Source organism: Astatotilapia calliptera, chromosome 6, assembly GCF_900246225.1.
Source record: "Astatotilapia calliptera chromosome 6, fAstCal1.2, whole genome shotgun sequence".
Lineage (NCBI taxonomy): Eukaryota > Metazoa > Chordata > Actinopteri > Cichliformes > Cichlidae > Astatotilapia > Astatotilapia calliptera.
In genome coordinates this window covers 30,512,016-30,529,868 of record NC_039307.1, presented here as the reverse complement: position 1 = coordinate 30,529,868, position 17,853 = coordinate 30,512,016, and the positions used below count along the sequence as shown (strand labels likewise).

Here is a 17,853-nt window from a genome sequence, read left to right as displayed (position 1 = left end):
GAGCACTTTGGCTTTTCGGCTTTGGTGTCACCCTAAAGCCTCGGGCAAGCACAGGACTACCAGAAATGATTCACACACACTCACACACACACGCACGGAGCCCAAACAATAATTGGGTCACCAGACCGCAAATAATATGATCCTTCTGCAGCTCTGCACCCACGTTCACACATTACATATGCTGCGATATCTGGGGTTACTGGCCCCCAACTTTCCTTTATTTCAAGCCCACGTCCTCCTTAACCATGTTCACGCTACGACTAACCCGTCGCCCGCCCAACACCACCACCGTTACAGAAATCTTCTCCACTCTGTGTTTTGTCACTCCTGACCCCTTTTCCCCGACATCCCCCCTCCTCACCATGCTTTTATAGCCTCACTCAGCCTGTAAAAGCTCCTGCCCTCCCCTTGTATGCATGTGCCCGACTGTATGCTTTTGTATTGATGATGCTGTCTGCACAATAACACCAGACAGATTTGTAGAGAGAAATTTATGGCCCTTATTACAGCAATTCATTCTAGCCCATTAGATTTTGAGTAGCCCCTCTTACAACAGGGTCTGCGCTGTGTGTGTGTCTGCGTGTGTGTTTCAGATCTTTATGACATACATGACATAAAACCGCAAACACAGAAGAAAAACAGAGTGGTGATAAAAAACAAGCACAGTAGCCCTTTAATGTGCTTTGTGCGTTGATGTAGCCACTGTCTACTTCATCAGTTATCATTTCCCCACCCATCCCTGCCTCCCATCATCTCACTCCATCCTCCATGTGATCTCAGCTTAAACAGTCAACCACCTCCCTCAGCTCCTGTTTACACATCCTCTTCTTCTCACCCAACACCCATTCTGTCCCTTAGTTCCCTTTTATCCCTCCTTTCCTCTCTCCATGAGTTTTATCTCCCTGGTTTTAATACCAGCTGCTCCTATCAGGAGATTGCATAAGCTTAGGATATGAAACAGACAGAGATCCTCCTTTAAGGCAAAAGTTGAGAAATCAAATAAGAGACAGTAAACACTATCCAGCTTAGTTCTGATAACACAAACAACCTCCAAACGGGAGAATACAAATACGTTACTAGAACATCTTTTTGCCTTTTAGGAACAGCAAGCTGTTCTTAACGAGGTCACCTCAAAGAAACTGCACTCTGTTTAGTTTCTGCTTCAGTCCACTTTCAACTGAAATGAACTGACTTCATGAGCTAAAAATGCTTTGTTCTACCTAAATGAGCACACTTAAGTGCAGTCAGACGGAGCTCAGCAGATAAGAAAGTAAACGCTGAATACAACGCTGGGTTATGATCACTTCCAGTGCAAACAGATTCACTGCAGTCCAAAATAAATGCATTCAGTTAGCAGACAGCATTCTGATGATTAAAACCGCTACTAACAAAGCAGCTGATGACTATTAAGACTATTCTGGGGGATTCACCAATCCAATTCGTGCTGGCCAGGCCTCCTTTCTGGCTCTAATTTCATACATTATCCGCAATAATGTCATCAAAAACATTTTGATTAATCAAAATTGATACAAAGTGTATGATACATACAGGGTGAGTGTCATAGTGCCCGTGGTTTTTATTACCGTAGTTTTACTGTTTTCTCCCTCTGTGTGAGTCCCAAAGATTCTGTCACCTTGTTCAGCGTTGCTGTCTTCATGTCTCGTCATTAGTTATTTGCCGCTACCATTTTTACTTTGAAGGTTAGTTTTCTCGTGTGCCTTGTTTTGGTTTTACTTCCTGCTTTTGTTTCCCTCCTTCGAGACGGTCCGCTGTTCACTGTTTTCACCTGCATCTAGACACCGATCAATGTGTGTCGGCTCGTCTGTTTGTTCCCTGTTGTTCTCCCGTTTGTTCCCTTGCTCCTTGTTCTTTTGGTGCTTCTTTATGGATTCTTGTTTACCTTTTCAGACTGGACTCTGGACTGGGTTTGATCTGACAGTAAATGCTCATTTTCTATTGCTTTCCCTGCCTCCCTCTGTGTTCTGCTTTTGGATATTCTCACTAATATTATATGAGAAAATGAGACACATGGCTGACTTTTTTTTTTCAGCAACAGCCATTTGAGCTATGCATATTTTTTGATCCAATGATCTCTCTATGTAATTGTTTTGATCATTCTACTAGATTCAAATTTCACAGGAATCCAGCCATTTACATTGATCCACAGTTCAGCAGTTCATGTTACCTTACCTGTTCTCTATGTGTTTTTGAATATGCATTTTACAATCAGTTACTCAGATACAGTGTTCAGTTCATTCTTGGCAGCCAGTTTGTTATTTGAGAAAATAACTAATAATCAAATATGTTGATCTTTTTGTTTTTTGGCTGATCTTTTCACAACAACAGCAAAAAAAAAACCTAAAGCAAGCTACAGAGTCTCCTGTATAAACACACTACAGCTGCACACAAATGAAGGAAGCCCACATGTAGCTGGAGCTGAGCCAAAAATAACACATGATGTCATATTAAATTGTGGACCAACCAAAAAACCCCCCAAAAAAACAAAACGCATGGAACCGCACGCACACAAAATCACACGCAAATGCGTTCACATATACTCGGATCCATATTCAATAAGAAATATTACAGCTAATCATAACATATGAAAACCTCCAAAACAACGATCTTCAGCTCTGAATCACGCTAATGTGCGTACATGCACACACACACATACACAAAGACAGCTTCCCCGACTGTATAATTCATTTCTCGTCTCTGCATCAAATCTGCTTCTGTCTCCATGGCAACCTTTCTAGGCCAGGAAGAAGGCCGAACAGAGAGAAATAATAAATAAAGGAGGAGGACTAGAGATGTAGAAATGGAAAGAGAGGAAGGAAAAAGTCAGCAGAAGAGAGGCATAAAATTGATGAGAGGGTAACTGAAAGAGGAACAGTCTGTGTGTCTCTAAGCAGGCAGAAATGTGCTCGTCTGTGTCTTTGTGTAAGAGCAGAGCCCACACACACTCCACTATCTGTGGTCAAAATATCCTACCACTGGGTCACTTGGGTTAAAGAACCCAGAGCGTACAAAGCCTTCAGAGTCAGATAAACACAAACACTGAAGTGTCACCACCTGGCTGGCTCCCAAATATGCCACATGGGCTTCATGCATGTGATACAGCAGCTGGAATGGTGACTTGCCACCATTGCCACCTATTCTGCATTTCACTGTCAGCTTCTTACCCTCGGCCTCTTTTTATTTATCTATTGTCCTGTCAGGGCGTGCAGCTGTAATAGACCTGCTAATTCTCTCATCAGGACTAGCTTACCCACCATGAGGCGTACCATTTCAGGCATTAACACTTTCTGGAAAGATTTTATAGCGCTTACAGTGTCATGACGAGTTATCATTGATCTGCACACTTTTGTTATCTTTACTTTATATGTTCTACTTGGCTAGCCCCACATACACACATATGGTTAAATAGATAAACACACTAACATACACATGGCAAAGCAGATAAACACACTCACACACGCATGTTGAAACAGAGCAGTGGAGAGAGGGGAAACGATCACGATCTTAAATAACTACAAAATGCTGCACCTGAGTATAGGCAAGTCACTGTAATATGTAAAGAAACCAGTTTGAGATGATTAATTATCCTGCATCAGAAGATGGGTATACTGTGGTCATAGTATTTAAATGATGATCAGTTGATACTAAGGGGCCCAAAGTGTGCCAAGAAAACAATCTCCCACACCATTACACCAGCAGCAGCCTGAATTGTTAATACAGGGCTTGAGGCCAGCGAGCCTGAGTGAATTGTAGCCTCAGTTTCCTGCTCTTTGCTGACTGTAGTGTCACTTGGTGTGGTTTTCCGCTGCTGTAGACCTTTTGCTTCAAGGATGCTTCAGAAATGCTCTCCTGTATACCTTGGATGCAATGTGTGCTAAGACAAAACTAGTTATTAATGATAACTAATTCAAAAATTATTTACATGTTGACTGCATGTGTTTGTTGTACACATATAATACAAGTAAGAGACAAATAAAAAATCCAAAGTCATTCTGCTCATGCTACTCACTGCTCCAAAGTAATGATGAGAGAAACTTGTTCTGATTGAAGAAAATTAAAACGTTTGCCTTAAGTCATCACTGCTCAGCCTGTTAGTCAAGCACTACAAGCCTGCTATCCCTTTTCAGCTGCACGCTGTACACTAACTGGCTGTATAACGCTTTTCTTAGCAACCCCCTGAGAAAAATTGAGTCCAGGGCTAGAGGGCAACTCTTCCAAGTGAATAGCTAATTATGCTGGCTCAGCCCTATGGGAGCATTCACACTTAAGCACTGCCAAACAAAAGCATCCCTGACTTTTGTTTTGTTTTGTTTCTTTGCAGGATTGATGGTCTAATGCTGCGCTTCATTTACCTCCGAAGTCAGATGTCAAAGCAGGGAATGACATCACTCCTGACTTGACTGCGTTCAAGCCGGAAAAGAAAGGAAAGAAGAGGATTTGTTTTGCTCCTAGCAATGTAGAAGCATCCATCTAGCAATACAGTATAATGTCTGTTTTTCTGCCCTTAAACACAAAGATGGAGCCTGGTTGGGTCTCTGTGTGTGACTTATTTAGTAAGTCACAAATACAAAACAGTAGTAGTACAGATGAGAGGTTTTGCAGTTTTTATGTGCACTTCCACCAACATGGATTTTGAAGTAAAGGACTTTCTGAGCTGGAAATCCAACTTGAGGGGGCGTTCCAGTTATAAATTCAGTCTTGGAAGTCAACATTTCCAACTTCTAACTTTAAATAAAGTATTAGCAACACTGGCACTCTTAAGGCAAGCCAACCAAGTTGCTGTGGATACCTTTACATTAACGAGAGCTAGCTAGTGCTGGACCATTTGAATAAACGTGGCTGATATGGTGCTCGACATTCTGAACTTTCATCAACTTTTCAGCATAAGTAAAGTGAAGCAGCAGATCCACAATTCAGTTCAGCAACACACGACATTACTTCATTCAAAGTCAATGAGACACAATCCTCCCTTACTCATCTTACAGACTGTGATGCAAAGGTGGATGTTGCTAAACGCACTCAAGCACAAACAGCTTCATCACATTGTACAGAAGAGTCGATCTCATAGGAATAACGTCTCACCTGCAGACGAGTGTGGCAATGATGACGCACCAAGCGGTGCAGCAGCAGTCAGCGCTAGGCTGCTGGGAGTGCATATGGGAGTGTGAGGACTCATCACTCTTGCGCCGCCGGCAGCAAAGCCAGAAAGAGTAGAAAAGGAGGAAAATAAGGTCCAGGCCCAAACACAGCAACGCCACAGCACCGAGGAGCAACACAGACTGAGGAAAGAGTGAGAGAAAAAACAAAAAACCAATTAGCAAAAACAAGACATTTGTGATTTTTGTACAGTTTGTGTTACACGTTTTCCATTAAACTTTGTCTTGATTCATTCAGATGCATCGTGTTTGAGAGGTTTCCTTTATCACAAGGAAGTGGGCCATTTAGGATGTGGGTTAAGGAAGCAAATTAGCTGATATGAACAGAAACCAGACACACCAACAGACCACATGATTTGCCAGACACATGTGAATGTATTTGCAAAACTGTGTTCCTGTCTCCTGCTACTTGAGGCCCCCAAAATAGTGACTGTTAAATGGGCTTTTGATAGACACCATAAAATTTTTACCTTCTCCTGTATTTGCACACCATCAAGCACATGCACACACACACCTCCACAAGTGAGAGGAAGCGCTGCTGCTGGGGAGCTGTATGCGCCAGAGACCCACCACACAGATCACATACCCTCTAAAAGCTTTGAAGTGTAAAAGAGGGTGGGGGTGATGGGGGTAGACAGAAGGAGAAGTAGGGGGAGTAAATTTGAAACAAAAAAAGACACGCTGGAGAGACGTACAAGGAAGCAGATGTGAAAAATGACTGAAGTGAACTCTAAAAAAGGAAGAAGCCGGTAAAGACAGACACGAGAGCTGTTACAGCAGTTTGGCTGGGACTGATGAAATCTTTTTTTATCTTACACACACGCTGAAATGTTGATTTTTCTTTCCCCTCTGGGACTGTCTGGAAAAGTCATTGTACTGGAGGACCATGAGGGACAATTACACGTTTCTGGAAAACCAAAAATCTCCACCTGCTAGACTACTTAAGGCAGACAAAGGAATTCTGCCACGGAGCTACATGGTGACAAACTGCAACAGTGCAACTCTGGGGACCCTTGATGATAAACACAATGGGACTCCACCTCCACAAACACTTCCTGACTTCCCAAGATTTTAAACTGCTGCTTTTTTGCTACTGACCTCATATTTTTGCTGATTTCCAGACGGCAATGCCCTTACATCTTTAAGCTTATTAAAATATATCAGGAAAAGCAATCTCTGGGACTGTGTCTCTTAACCCAACAGGATTCGTGCAAGGATTAGAAGAGCAAAAAAAAGAACACACACACGAAGAAAAACAGACAATCACTGCAGTTTTAAAGGTCTTCTTCCTTGAGCCTCTTAGAATGGTTCCAATGAAAAAATAATGGAGAAACATGAACATCCTCCTAAGGATTGAACCAGCTATGTGTAAATATGGGTCTAAACGAGTTGCTAAGCACCTATATTCAATACGATGTCAAAACCACTAGGCATGGCACTACTTTTGAAGTAAAGGACTTTCTGAGCTGGAAATCCAACTGAGCTAGACGCCAATGTTAGCATGCTAGCATGAGCACAAAAAACAGTGCTAACCTGTTAGTAAGAGACTGTGCCACGTTTGCGTGTTCAGCATCTTAGTCTAAAATGTTAGAATGAGGGGCCAGCTAAAACTGCAATGTTCTCACTTCTATTTCTACTTTCACTGCCTCTTTAAATTGGACTTTTTCAGTAAGCAGTACAATTCACGCTAGCTACTCACAAAAGCATATAAGTGATAACTTGTCTTTGAAGGCACAAATCTCTTTTCACATTAAGAAAAACTATGCACCCTAATAATGTCAGTGCTTCTTGGTGTGTGAGCTGAGGCACATGTAACAGCACTATAGCACCATACCAACACATAGGGGGCTAGAGCCAATCTAATCAGGTATGGGTTCATTAGAATACTACAGCAAAATTTTTCATACAGTATATGTGTAGTGAAACATGCCAGGCATCATTATTTACTAAACGCATCAGTCTACTGTGTGAGATCCTACAGTTATGGCTGTGACCTGGTGCAATGTTTAAATGTGATGTACCTCATTACAAGATAAGTTACAACTATAGTATATGGACAAAAGTACTGAGCTAGCTATACTTTATACCTACAGGAGCTGCTTAGCATTGAAAATCTAGCCAACGAAGCTCCCGGTGCAGTTTTTTGCTGATGTTAATGCCAGAGGAGGTTTGGAGCTCTGCAGTTATGGAGTCCACAGTGTTGGCGATGTTTACACACTACGTCCCTTGGCCATTGTCTGCCATTTGTGTAGTTTTAAAAGTTGTCTTATTACACTACCACACGCTTATTCCTAAAATAGCTGTGCTGTACAAAACAAACAGGTCTGTCTTAAATTATCCCCTCCAGTAGTTTTATTTTAAAAAATTTAAGTATTTTATTGTGCAAATTCTGACTGTAAGAAAAAATATTCATTAGTGAGGGTCCATCTCAGCAAATGTGCTATTAGCAATGTTGAGCCCTGCTCATCAGAAAGAAGGAGGAGGACAAGGAGAAGAAATCTGGTTATTACTCAGCTATCCCTGACTGTCTCCTCCCAACAGATTAAAGATGATGAGAGAGGAAATGGCATGAGTTTCCTGATTCTTAGTCTATGGTATTATGTATAGGTATGTGTGTATGTAAAATCAACAAAGGGATTTAAACTAAATGGAGATACAGATTAACCGTAACAGACTGGCAATGAAACTGCACATATACATTATGATACATGTCACTAGTAGGACACATTCATGGAGAGAAAGTAATATTTTTACATGAATTCACGGTTTCCCCTTTCATAAGAGTTCAATTTTGGTTGGATTATGTTTTTTTTCAAGTGGCCAAGATCTGATTTCAGAGCAAACTGCTCATGATGCTGTGGTGACTCGCATGCCCAAAAGAACAATGGCAAAGACGTCACATGTCATACAGAAATAAACATGGAGGTCACAGTTAGTGTTTACATTTTCTACTTCACAAGTTTGTGTGGGAAAATTTGTGAGCAGATGACAAAGAGCACAAAGACGACAGCCAGCTTTTTAATTATGGCATTTCTTGTGGCGTGTGTGGGTGCAGAGTCGGAGCCATGAGTGGTGGCATTGTACCATGAATTGCTTCACAGAGACAATTTTCAGGTTGTCACAGGCTATTTTAACTACATAATAGAATTGTGAATGTAAATTTCAGTTCAGAAACCAGAAAAAATAACTAGACTTCTGCCTGCAGTCTGAAGACAGCCTTCGGCACTGAAACAGTTTCATGCAATGACTAAGCCAAAATGGAAAAGAAAAAAAGAATACTGTAATGGCCTGAATGAATGAGAAGATCATCAGATATCAGGGGACTAGGTAATTCTTTCTGCAGATTTGTTTTTGTGTTTGCAAGTCTTATTTACAGCCTTACTGTTGCTAGGCAGGGAAATATTTTTGGACTGTTTATAGCATGTCTTTCAGGGTTAATACAATTGTTTGGTTAACCCAATTAAACACAGAGCATGAGTGAGACAGCAAGGCTGCGACATGCTTTGCTACAACATTGGAAAGAAACTCACTGTGAACACAGAGAAAATCTCCTGTTCCCATATGATGGGCTGAAAGGTGAAAACCCAAGCCTCCAAACACAGCTTAAACTCATGAAAAACGTAGGCTAGGCCATGCAATCAAACTGCAGGGCTTAAAAATTGGCATTAGTCAAAACAGTATTTAAAAACGAATTAAATGTCATTTTTTCATCAATAAACTCACATTTTCAGAGTGTGCATTTTTGATTTTAAAAAAGCAATTTTCACAGAAAACCTGGGCGTCTGAAAAACAACTAGTAAACAGATCATCAAAAAGGCAAGTAGTTCAAACAAATGCAACTAAAATCAACTACATACAATAAAGCTATCTATAGATAAACTATACTACAGACTATTAAGTCTGTTCATATAAAGAATTACATATACAATCCAATGCAAAAGTCTTAAAACACCATTGAAATTTACCTAAACACGTGTAAATGAAAATTAATAAGATACGCCATATAAGGCATAAACAGAGTTTGTACAATTTTAGTGAGCTTGAAAGTCAATATTTGGAATATTAAACCCCTTTTATTCTTCAGCACAGACGAAACCGTTTTAGGCAAACTTTCTTCTAATTTCTTATTCCAGGCTTCTTGAAGGACATTCAAAGCTCTTCTTTGGATGCTGGCTGCGTTTTGTTCCATAAAGATGATCCTCCTCTAAGGCCAATGCTATTACTGATAGTATTCATGCCCGATAGTTTTTCTATCCAGGTATGCCTTTGTAGCACTGTTTGGGATCATTGTCATGCTGAAAAATAAAGGATTTGCCAATGAGATGCTTTCCAGATGGTATTGCACGGTGGATCAAAATCTGATGATACTTTTCTCTGTTCATAATTCTCCCAAAACAATGACAGTCTCCACCCTGTTTTACAGATGGCTGTAGACACTCACTGTTCTACCTCTTCTGTGCAGACTAACAACACTTTGGACAAAAGCTTTCAAATTTGGATTCGTCACCCCGTAAGTCCCACTGCCACTGATTTTCAGTGCAGTTCTTGTGTAATTTGGCATACCTCAGCTTTCTCTCCCTCTTTCCCCTCCTAAAGAATAACTTCTTCACAGTCACCCTTCCACCGACACCATTTCTGATAAAGCTTTGGAGAACAATAGATGGATCAACTAAAAGGCCAGATGCATTTTACAGGTCCTGTGTCGTGTCGTTGTTTATTTTTTTGTTTCTTAAGGACATGACTTTCAGATACTGTTCATCTGCTTAATACATCTGTTTTGTGTCCTCCACTTGTCCAGTTCACTCAGATCTTTTAAGGAGACACTGCACTGAAATGCTGAGATATGGGAATCATCTCTTTGGTGCATTACTTTTTTATGTATGTCAAAGACCACTAAAAAGTTTCAACAAATTCTGGCACCTTGGAAGCAAACTGTAAAGAGATAAGGGCTGGCTCAGTACTCAGTAGAAAAAAGTGAAAACCCTAACCCATCACAAATTGGGTCTTGGAGATTATCAAACCCCAAAATTACTCAGTGCTTAGTGTGGTTAAGAGACGTAATGAAGTGAAAGTTTATGTTTAAGCAGCTAGAAATGAAAGATATCTCACAGTTTGCAGGAAATATGATTTGAATGATCACCTGCCAGTGAAAAGTGCAAATCAGCGAGTCATGACTGTTATGTTTACAAAGCAACAACAACTGACCTAGTACTCATAGAACTCCTCCTGGTGTGCTTGATGGCTGTTAGATTAACTGTCAGGCTAACAAACCATCAGTGCAGATTAGGCGTGGATCAATTAGCCCCTAATAAGCATGGTGAGCCTGGGTGTACATTAGTGTGTGCGTGCCTGCACATCTCCACACTAGAGATCAGCTTGCAGGCTGGAGGAGGGGCTAAACGTTAAACACCCCGGCACACTGATCTACTTTCAATCTGCCCATTTAAGTGTGTGTACATGCACTCCCACAAGTGTGCATGCATGTGTGTGTGTGTTTGAGATGACAGGATCAATCACTTCCACTTCACTGAGTTGTCCTTGCACTCTCCCTGCCTGTGTGTTACTCTGTAATTTGGCCTACTATCCTCTCAACTTCTTTCCTGAGGCATTCACTGACCTCAAGTTCATTCTGTTAATATTCACCTGTGCCACTGGGTCAAAGAGCTACCAAAGCATAAAGGCATGGACAGCGCACACAAAAAACATTCAACGCTAGCATCATCTTTCTAAACTGCTACGAGGAAATGCCTTCTTCAGTGCAAACTGTAGCAAACCATCCAAAATACCAATTACTGACTTACTTTCCACAGCTGGCAATATGAAAGTGTGTGTTATTACAGGTCACATGATTCCTCTGTAATGTTCTGCAGCTGCTTAACTGTGGCTGCGAGCTGACTTTGCGATTCCACCATAACGCAAACAGATGAACACAAATGCAGAACCTCAGGATAAGAGCTCCTATTTCAGCTATCCAGGAAAAAAAACGCAAACGGTTTTCTTCACAAAGCCACAGAGTCAGCATCCCCACTACAGTCAAAGTCATCACAGACCAGTGAGTGAGTGAGACATGGTGTGAGAGGAGAGCTTTTTTCTTTTTTTTTGTGACCAGCTTCAAAAGCTGAATGCAAATGAACCCGAGCCAAATCACATCAGAAAGAAAAACACTGCACAGAAGAATCTCTCTCTATTGTGTGTGTGTGTGTGTGTGTGTGTGTGTGTGTGTGTGTGTGTGTGTGTGTGTGTGTGTGTGTGTGTGTGTGTGTGTGTGTGTGTGAGAAATGTCGTGGTGCGGTGACGAACACCGTGTGCTGAAAGACACTGTGTAAGACCTTGTTTGTTATGTGTGCGCCCGAGTGTTTATGTGCTTCTCAGCTGGATGAGTAGATGCATGAAAGCCTTTGAGACAGATATACTGAGCCAATCTAAAGACGGGCTTCAGTGAAAGAGTGAAAGAAAGAAAGAGAGCATTCTTCCACAACAGACTCCAGCCCTCCCCTTCACCCTCCCCCCAGTCCAACTCACCCTCCTTCTCCTTGTCCTTCTCAACCTCTATCTCTCCCTCCTCTGCGTCTAGCCAGAATTAACGATTTCACCCTGAATGGAAACCCCTACATTCACTCACTCACACACACACTTGCGAAATAACACACACGAAACCCCCCCAAGGGAGCTGTGTGACCTCATCTCAACGAGCAAGCTCTAAATGCGCTGACACAGAAAGCGAACATACTGTACGTGACATATATGTATGTATGTGTGTGTGTGTGTGTGTATATATATATATATATATATATATATATATATATATATATATATATATATATATATATATATAAATACAGTGCACGCAACGTCTACAGCTGTACAAACAAACGTATGGTCGTAGCACAAAATCCTCACTGACATAGAAACCGCCTCGTTTGCTAAAATATGTCAGGATGTAATTAGTCTAAAAGGGGGGTCCTTAAAATTCCAGTGGGCAAACACATTGGCACACACATCTACAAAGGCCCTTAGTTAAACACTGAATAGCTCGCAGGAAGTGGCTATTTGGCAATTTGGAAGCACCTCCCATGGCTCATGGAGCCTTCTCTCTCTCCTCTCGGCTCCAATCAGTCCCTTTTTTATGTTTCTCACTCCTCTTCCTCCTCCTCCTCCTCCTCTCTCCCTTCTTCTCTCTACGGTTCTCATCTCCCTCCCCTTGTTCGTGGCTGTGGGTGCCTTCCCACGCTCAGCGCATGAACTTGTACGCCCTCCCTTCTCTCCCCGTAGTGTCAGCAAATGCATTGAGGGATGACTGCGGTGCATGAAATGTGAGATCCTGAGTGATGTGCCTTTGCTTTATATGGCCTAGCGAGGCTGGGTTTACTGCTGCAGAGACCTGGGAGTCACCTTGTTTGAGGATTCTAATGAAATGCAGCAAAACTGGGGCAAATCCCCCCCCCCCTTTCAAGATGAAGCTGCTTTCCAATGCACCGTTCCTGACTCAGTCAGTGTTTAATCCAAGAATGATATCAATTAGTTTTATGCTTTCAAAGAAATCTAATTTGGGATTTTTCCTCATTAGTTTTTTCCAAGTATCAGGTTCATTTTAATCCAATAAAATGCTGAAAATTTGTGGAAAAACGGACCATCGGAGAGCACAAAGTGCTGACTGCATATTTTGTCCAACCAACCCTCGCAAATCAGCAGATATTACACTGATAATGATATACAAGTAGGACAATCACATTGGGATTTCTGCCAGTGATAAATGACTTTACATATTAATAGGTTTTCAAAATTGTCTGTGATTTATTTGTGGCCATTGGTTCCTACACTTCTAATGGTGTCTAGAGAGCCAAGAAATCAATTCCTACTCACTACCTCATATTACAGATTGCATATATGTATGAGCTGCAAGCAGTTCATCAAGAGTGATGATACTTTCACAAACCACCACATTTTATCATTGAAAGGTAAAAAAAAAAAACCCAATCTGTCCACAGATGATTACACAGACTTAATATGGATTCATGGCCTGTGCTGGTGTCCAACTGGTACCTTTTTTGCTAAACAGAGTGAAGAATTATGGGAATTTAACCAACGTCGATCATGCTATTCATAGGTTGACTGCTAATTGGCTGACTAGTTGGCTTGGAGATTGAGGGGAACAACAGCAGAGTTCTCGATGAACAAGAAGAAGGGCAAAAAAATGTAAATATAAAAAAATAAAAATCACAAGACCTCAGACAATGGCTTTTTTCATTGTTTTTTCCTGTTTGATCATGACAGGGGTCAAAGCACAAACAATGGGACAAACAGCCCACATTACTGACTGCTCCATGTGTTTTTGGCACTGCCATCAGGTAACAGTACAGTTTCAGCACGTAGACGGGGTCCTGCACAGCTCTGTGTAGCTGCTCCAGCCTACCAACACTGCATCATGCCACGCGCTTTACAAGGTGAAAAAAACAGCAGGAGCACTGTTAACAAAGGTTTATAGTTTCAGAGTGTAAAACAGTGTTTACTTACTTCGTTTGATTTTATTTTTTGAAATTATAAGTACCTTCGGTGCTTAGTACTACGCTGTGTTATGTTGGATATTTTATGTGTCAGAATAGGAGTTCTACAGCAAACTAAATTTAATTTGCAAAAAAATAAGTCTTAACTGATTACTAAATTCATTGATTTACAGGTTCTCCACGGTCTGGGACTTACAGTGCAATTCAAATATCCGGATATCTGTTGCAAGACTTCAGGTCAATGAACCAGTCACTGTTTACAAATGTAAATACGTCTTTAAAAAGGCTAATAGAGGCTAAACCACTGTCAGACAAGCACGAGTGGGTTTGAGATTGCATTTCTATTCCCTTATTTACTCTCTACGTGGACTACAAACGTATTTGGCAGAAAATAAATGGAAGACAGAAAGATTCCTTTACCTTCTCGCTTTTCTACAGAGTCAGGCTATTCATATGCAGTATCTATTTATATAGATTCATCTGTCTATGACTGTGGAACAAGAATAGGCTCACAGATTTTATTCTCTCTTTTTTTCTCTCTCACACACACACACACATTCACACAGCGCACTGATCGATGCAGGGAGAGACCCCACAACTCTGGCTGCAGGACGGCTTCAGTCACCACTTGGCCACTCTGCTGTGAAATTACAGTGTGGGCATGTGGCAGGAGGTACGATGATGAGGCAATGCTGCACGATGAAGGAGATGATGAATTTCTGAGTGGGAGGTAATTATTCTCCCGCACTTGTCTTACCTTCTGGTACTCAGAGTCCTCTGGCCTGAAGTCGCTGCTCACTGTCTGAAACTCGATGTTGAAATGAGGCAACCGGTGGAGCAGATTCACCCACCAAGGCGGAGAATAATTCACCACGGCCGCCATCCTGATGCAGCTGCCTGCCGGCTCTCACTTCACTCTTTAGCCCGATTCCTCACAGGGACACTGTAAAAGAAACAGCCAATCACTGCATCTGAGGAGGACACGAAGCAACTTTTAATGTCACCAAACGCATTAGATGAAGAGTAAGACGCAGCATTCGCATGTTATCATAAGGCTAATGTGATGACCTAACAGTAATCAATACCCACTAACAGGGCGGGTCAAAAATGCCAATATAATGGATACCCTCTTTATTCATTAGTTATGCATATATTTTCACAATTTATTAATTTCAATAAGAGTATAGCTGCTGAATCTTTCGTGATCATTTCCCATTGGACCAATATAAAACACCCCTGCTGTAAAACACAGGGGTTACAGGTTTCTGTGTGTTTTGTTACAAAGGCAAAAAGACTGCAATATGACATATGACTTTACTATTTGGGAGGTTGCCTTCCTTTACAGTGATGTATGTTTGGCTTATTGCCAGTATCACAATGCATTATAATAACTATATTATACTATATAACAACCGCACAACAATTATCACCGATAACCTATTAAATGTAATTAAAGCCCGACAAGACATTCAGTAAGTGTACATTTCGCCCAAACGTTAAACCTGTACATGAATTATGGCATGACAAGAGCATCCATGACAGCGTCACCCAATTTACGCCCATACTGCAAAAACACAGGCTTCGTGAAATAAATGTGTCTTGAACGGGAGGGGGGGATGGCCGTTGTACTGAATTTACTGTATGGGTACATGTAGGTCAGCCCCTTCGCGGGTACCCTTACACATTCAGCATTCAAGCCTTATTTATCTATCGCAGCGCTCAATAAAATGTTAGCAAACCCAGATTAGCTAGCTCTATCCCGCTTTGTCCATTAAATCTACCGCAGTACCACAGAGTCGTCAAGGCAACGAGAAGGGAGAAAAGGAAGAATTCATTTTGAGGTCTGCGTGCCTGTGGACATCCAAGTCCGTGTGCTGGGGTGGGTAGGAACCGTGTTATGACCTACCTAGTGAAGCCCAAGCGGATGCAGACCCTCGTTTGGTATAGTCTTGGAGGTCCAGACCGGCGTATACTTCACCTATTGTCTTCCCGAATCCGGCGGTAGATTTGAGCACGACAGCCGTGCGCTGTTGCTGCATCAACGCGGCCGGACCGAGCTAGCTGCAACGAGCGAGTCGCTTGTAGTCCCATCCACATTGAAAAGAACGGAATAACGGTCACCGACCCGGTCCGCTCACATTTCACCGAGACGTCCTCCCGTTTCGACTGCCTTCACCCTCCGCAAAAGCGTCACGGCAGATTAGGGGTTAAATTATCTGACCAGCAAACCACTATCTATTTTTTTTTAATAATAATACAGTTGCTGTCCTCCCCTGCTCACGGTTCGTGCTCGTCGGCGGTCTTCCCACAGTGACCGCCGGTTCAGCGTTGTGGCTCTTCAATTGGATGGTATTGTTGGAGCGTGAAGCAAACACGGTGCTTTAAAAGCCCTGAAGGACGGGGCTTTGCGGCAGCTCCGCGCGCGTGTGAGCGCGTGTGTTTCTGCAAGCGCGCGCCTGAGTTTGTAGATGTGTATGTGAGAGGGCAAATGCGCAAAAAAGCCTCCCCCTGGTGTTGAAGTGGTGGAAGTACACATTAGACGTTTTATCCTCCACAATGGTGAAGATTATTTTAGAAAGCCTATATGACTACGACACAGGTGGAAAGCAACACAATGGGTCTTTCACTAGAAATTGTTTTAAATGTTTTCCTGGAATATTTCCAAATTTGAAAAAAAAAAAAATCAGAAAAACAGTCCCAAACAATATTAATGTCTCCTACCAATAATAAATATAAATAAATATGATATCAGAGGTTGAGGGTTGCAGACTCAGGGGATGCACATCTTCAGTGTTGAGGGTGATTTTTTATTACATTATAATAAATACATAGAAATTATATTTTCACTTGTACTTTTAACACTGGGCTAATTTCAAATACATACATTTTGAAATAAAATCCTATATTTCACTGGTTGTTCTCTGTGTTTTCCCCAGAGGCACCCCTTTTGTTCTCAGACTTATTCTCTACATGAGAAGAGATCCATGAACAACATTATGGAGTAATGACACTTAACTCTGTCACTATTCTGAGGAGTTTTAGTAAAGAGTTTCTCTTTTGTTTCAGCTAAAACTCTTGATCATGATACTGTTGGGAGGTTTTTGTACAATCCTCAGTGCCAGAGCAGGTCTGGAGCTGTGCAGTTCTAAAGTCAGCAGAGTGTTGGTGATTTTTTTTCTCACTACACCTCAATCAGCTTTTGTTGTGGTTCCTATTACAGCACAACACTCAGCCATCTCTTTAAAACTACACATTATTCACAAAGGTTTGTAAAGACAGACGGCATGGCTATGTGCTTGATTTTATACACAGTGGAACTGATATTAGCTGACTTCAAACATTAAGAAGTGTATGGACACAAAGGGTGTAACAACAAAAAAAAAATAGGGGGTACATGCTACTTCTCTCAGAAGTGTTTGGGAAAATAAGCACAAAATGTAAGTACAGGTAATAGTTTCTGGGAAGGACCACATGAGACTGGAGATTTTATTAGAAAAACATTTTATTTACTGTATCAGAAATTAAGTTACACTGATCATGTGGAGACAAATGCACTCGATCGTTGATTTTATTGACTCATTTGTCTGTTTTAAAGCACAAGTATTATTGGCATTAGACACAGTCCCTGTGTATCCTCCCCTGCTCTCACCGTTTCAGTATTGCAGCAGCCTGATCTATAACTTATTCACAGTTTGGCTCAATAGTGCATCAGTTAAGAGCTTTCCCTCAACCACACCGCAGACTCAGCTATAACAAACTAAGCATGCAAAATATATTAGTGTGCTGACTTTCATGTATTACCAAATAAGGCATGTGCAAATGTGATTTTATGGATTATTACAGCCTGATGAAGCCAGATGAATTTAAAGTGATGCCTGCTAGGTTAGCAGAAATAAATGCATTTATTACTGTAATTTCAATTAGAATTCCCATGCAGCAGGCAAAAAGAAGCAAAAATAAATCTGACTAATTAAACAGAGATATTTGGCTCAAGAATAACACACTCAACAAAAATGGGCTGTTCGTTTTATGTTCTTGTCTGATTAAAGAAAAAAAAAAACATCTCATAACCTTACATCAACACTGAGACACGTTCTGAGAATATTCCTGTTATTGGCATTGGCATGGGAGCAGCTCGTGTTACACAGTGAATATTGTCATTGATATTACAAACA

The 17,853-nt window shown here is 41.3% G+C and overlaps 1 protein-coding gene across 2 annotated transcripts in view; it reads right to left on the bottom strand.

Annotated features, from left to right (window-relative positions):
* The window catches only part of ttyh3b (tweety family member 3b), a 28,985-nt gene extending 12,861 nt beyond the window's left edge, over positions 1–16,124 (bottom strand). The window contains exons 1-3 of one of the 2 annotated variants that reach the window (XM_026171639.1): positions 15,585–16,124; positions 14,436–14,621; positions 5,101–5,297 (exon numbers count right to left, since the gene is read on the bottom strand). In XM_026171639.1, coding sequence (XP_026027424.1) covers positions 5,101–5,297; positions 14,436–14,561 — 323 coding nt within the window. In that variant the 5' untranslated portion in view covers positions 14,562–14,621; positions 15,585–16,124. The remainder of the gene's footprint in view (positions 1–5,100; positions 5,298–14,435; positions 14,622–15,584) is intronic. The other variant, XM_026171640.1, reaches the window with a different exon arrangement.
* Between the last annotated feature and the right edge of the window lie 1,729 nt (positions 16,125–17,853).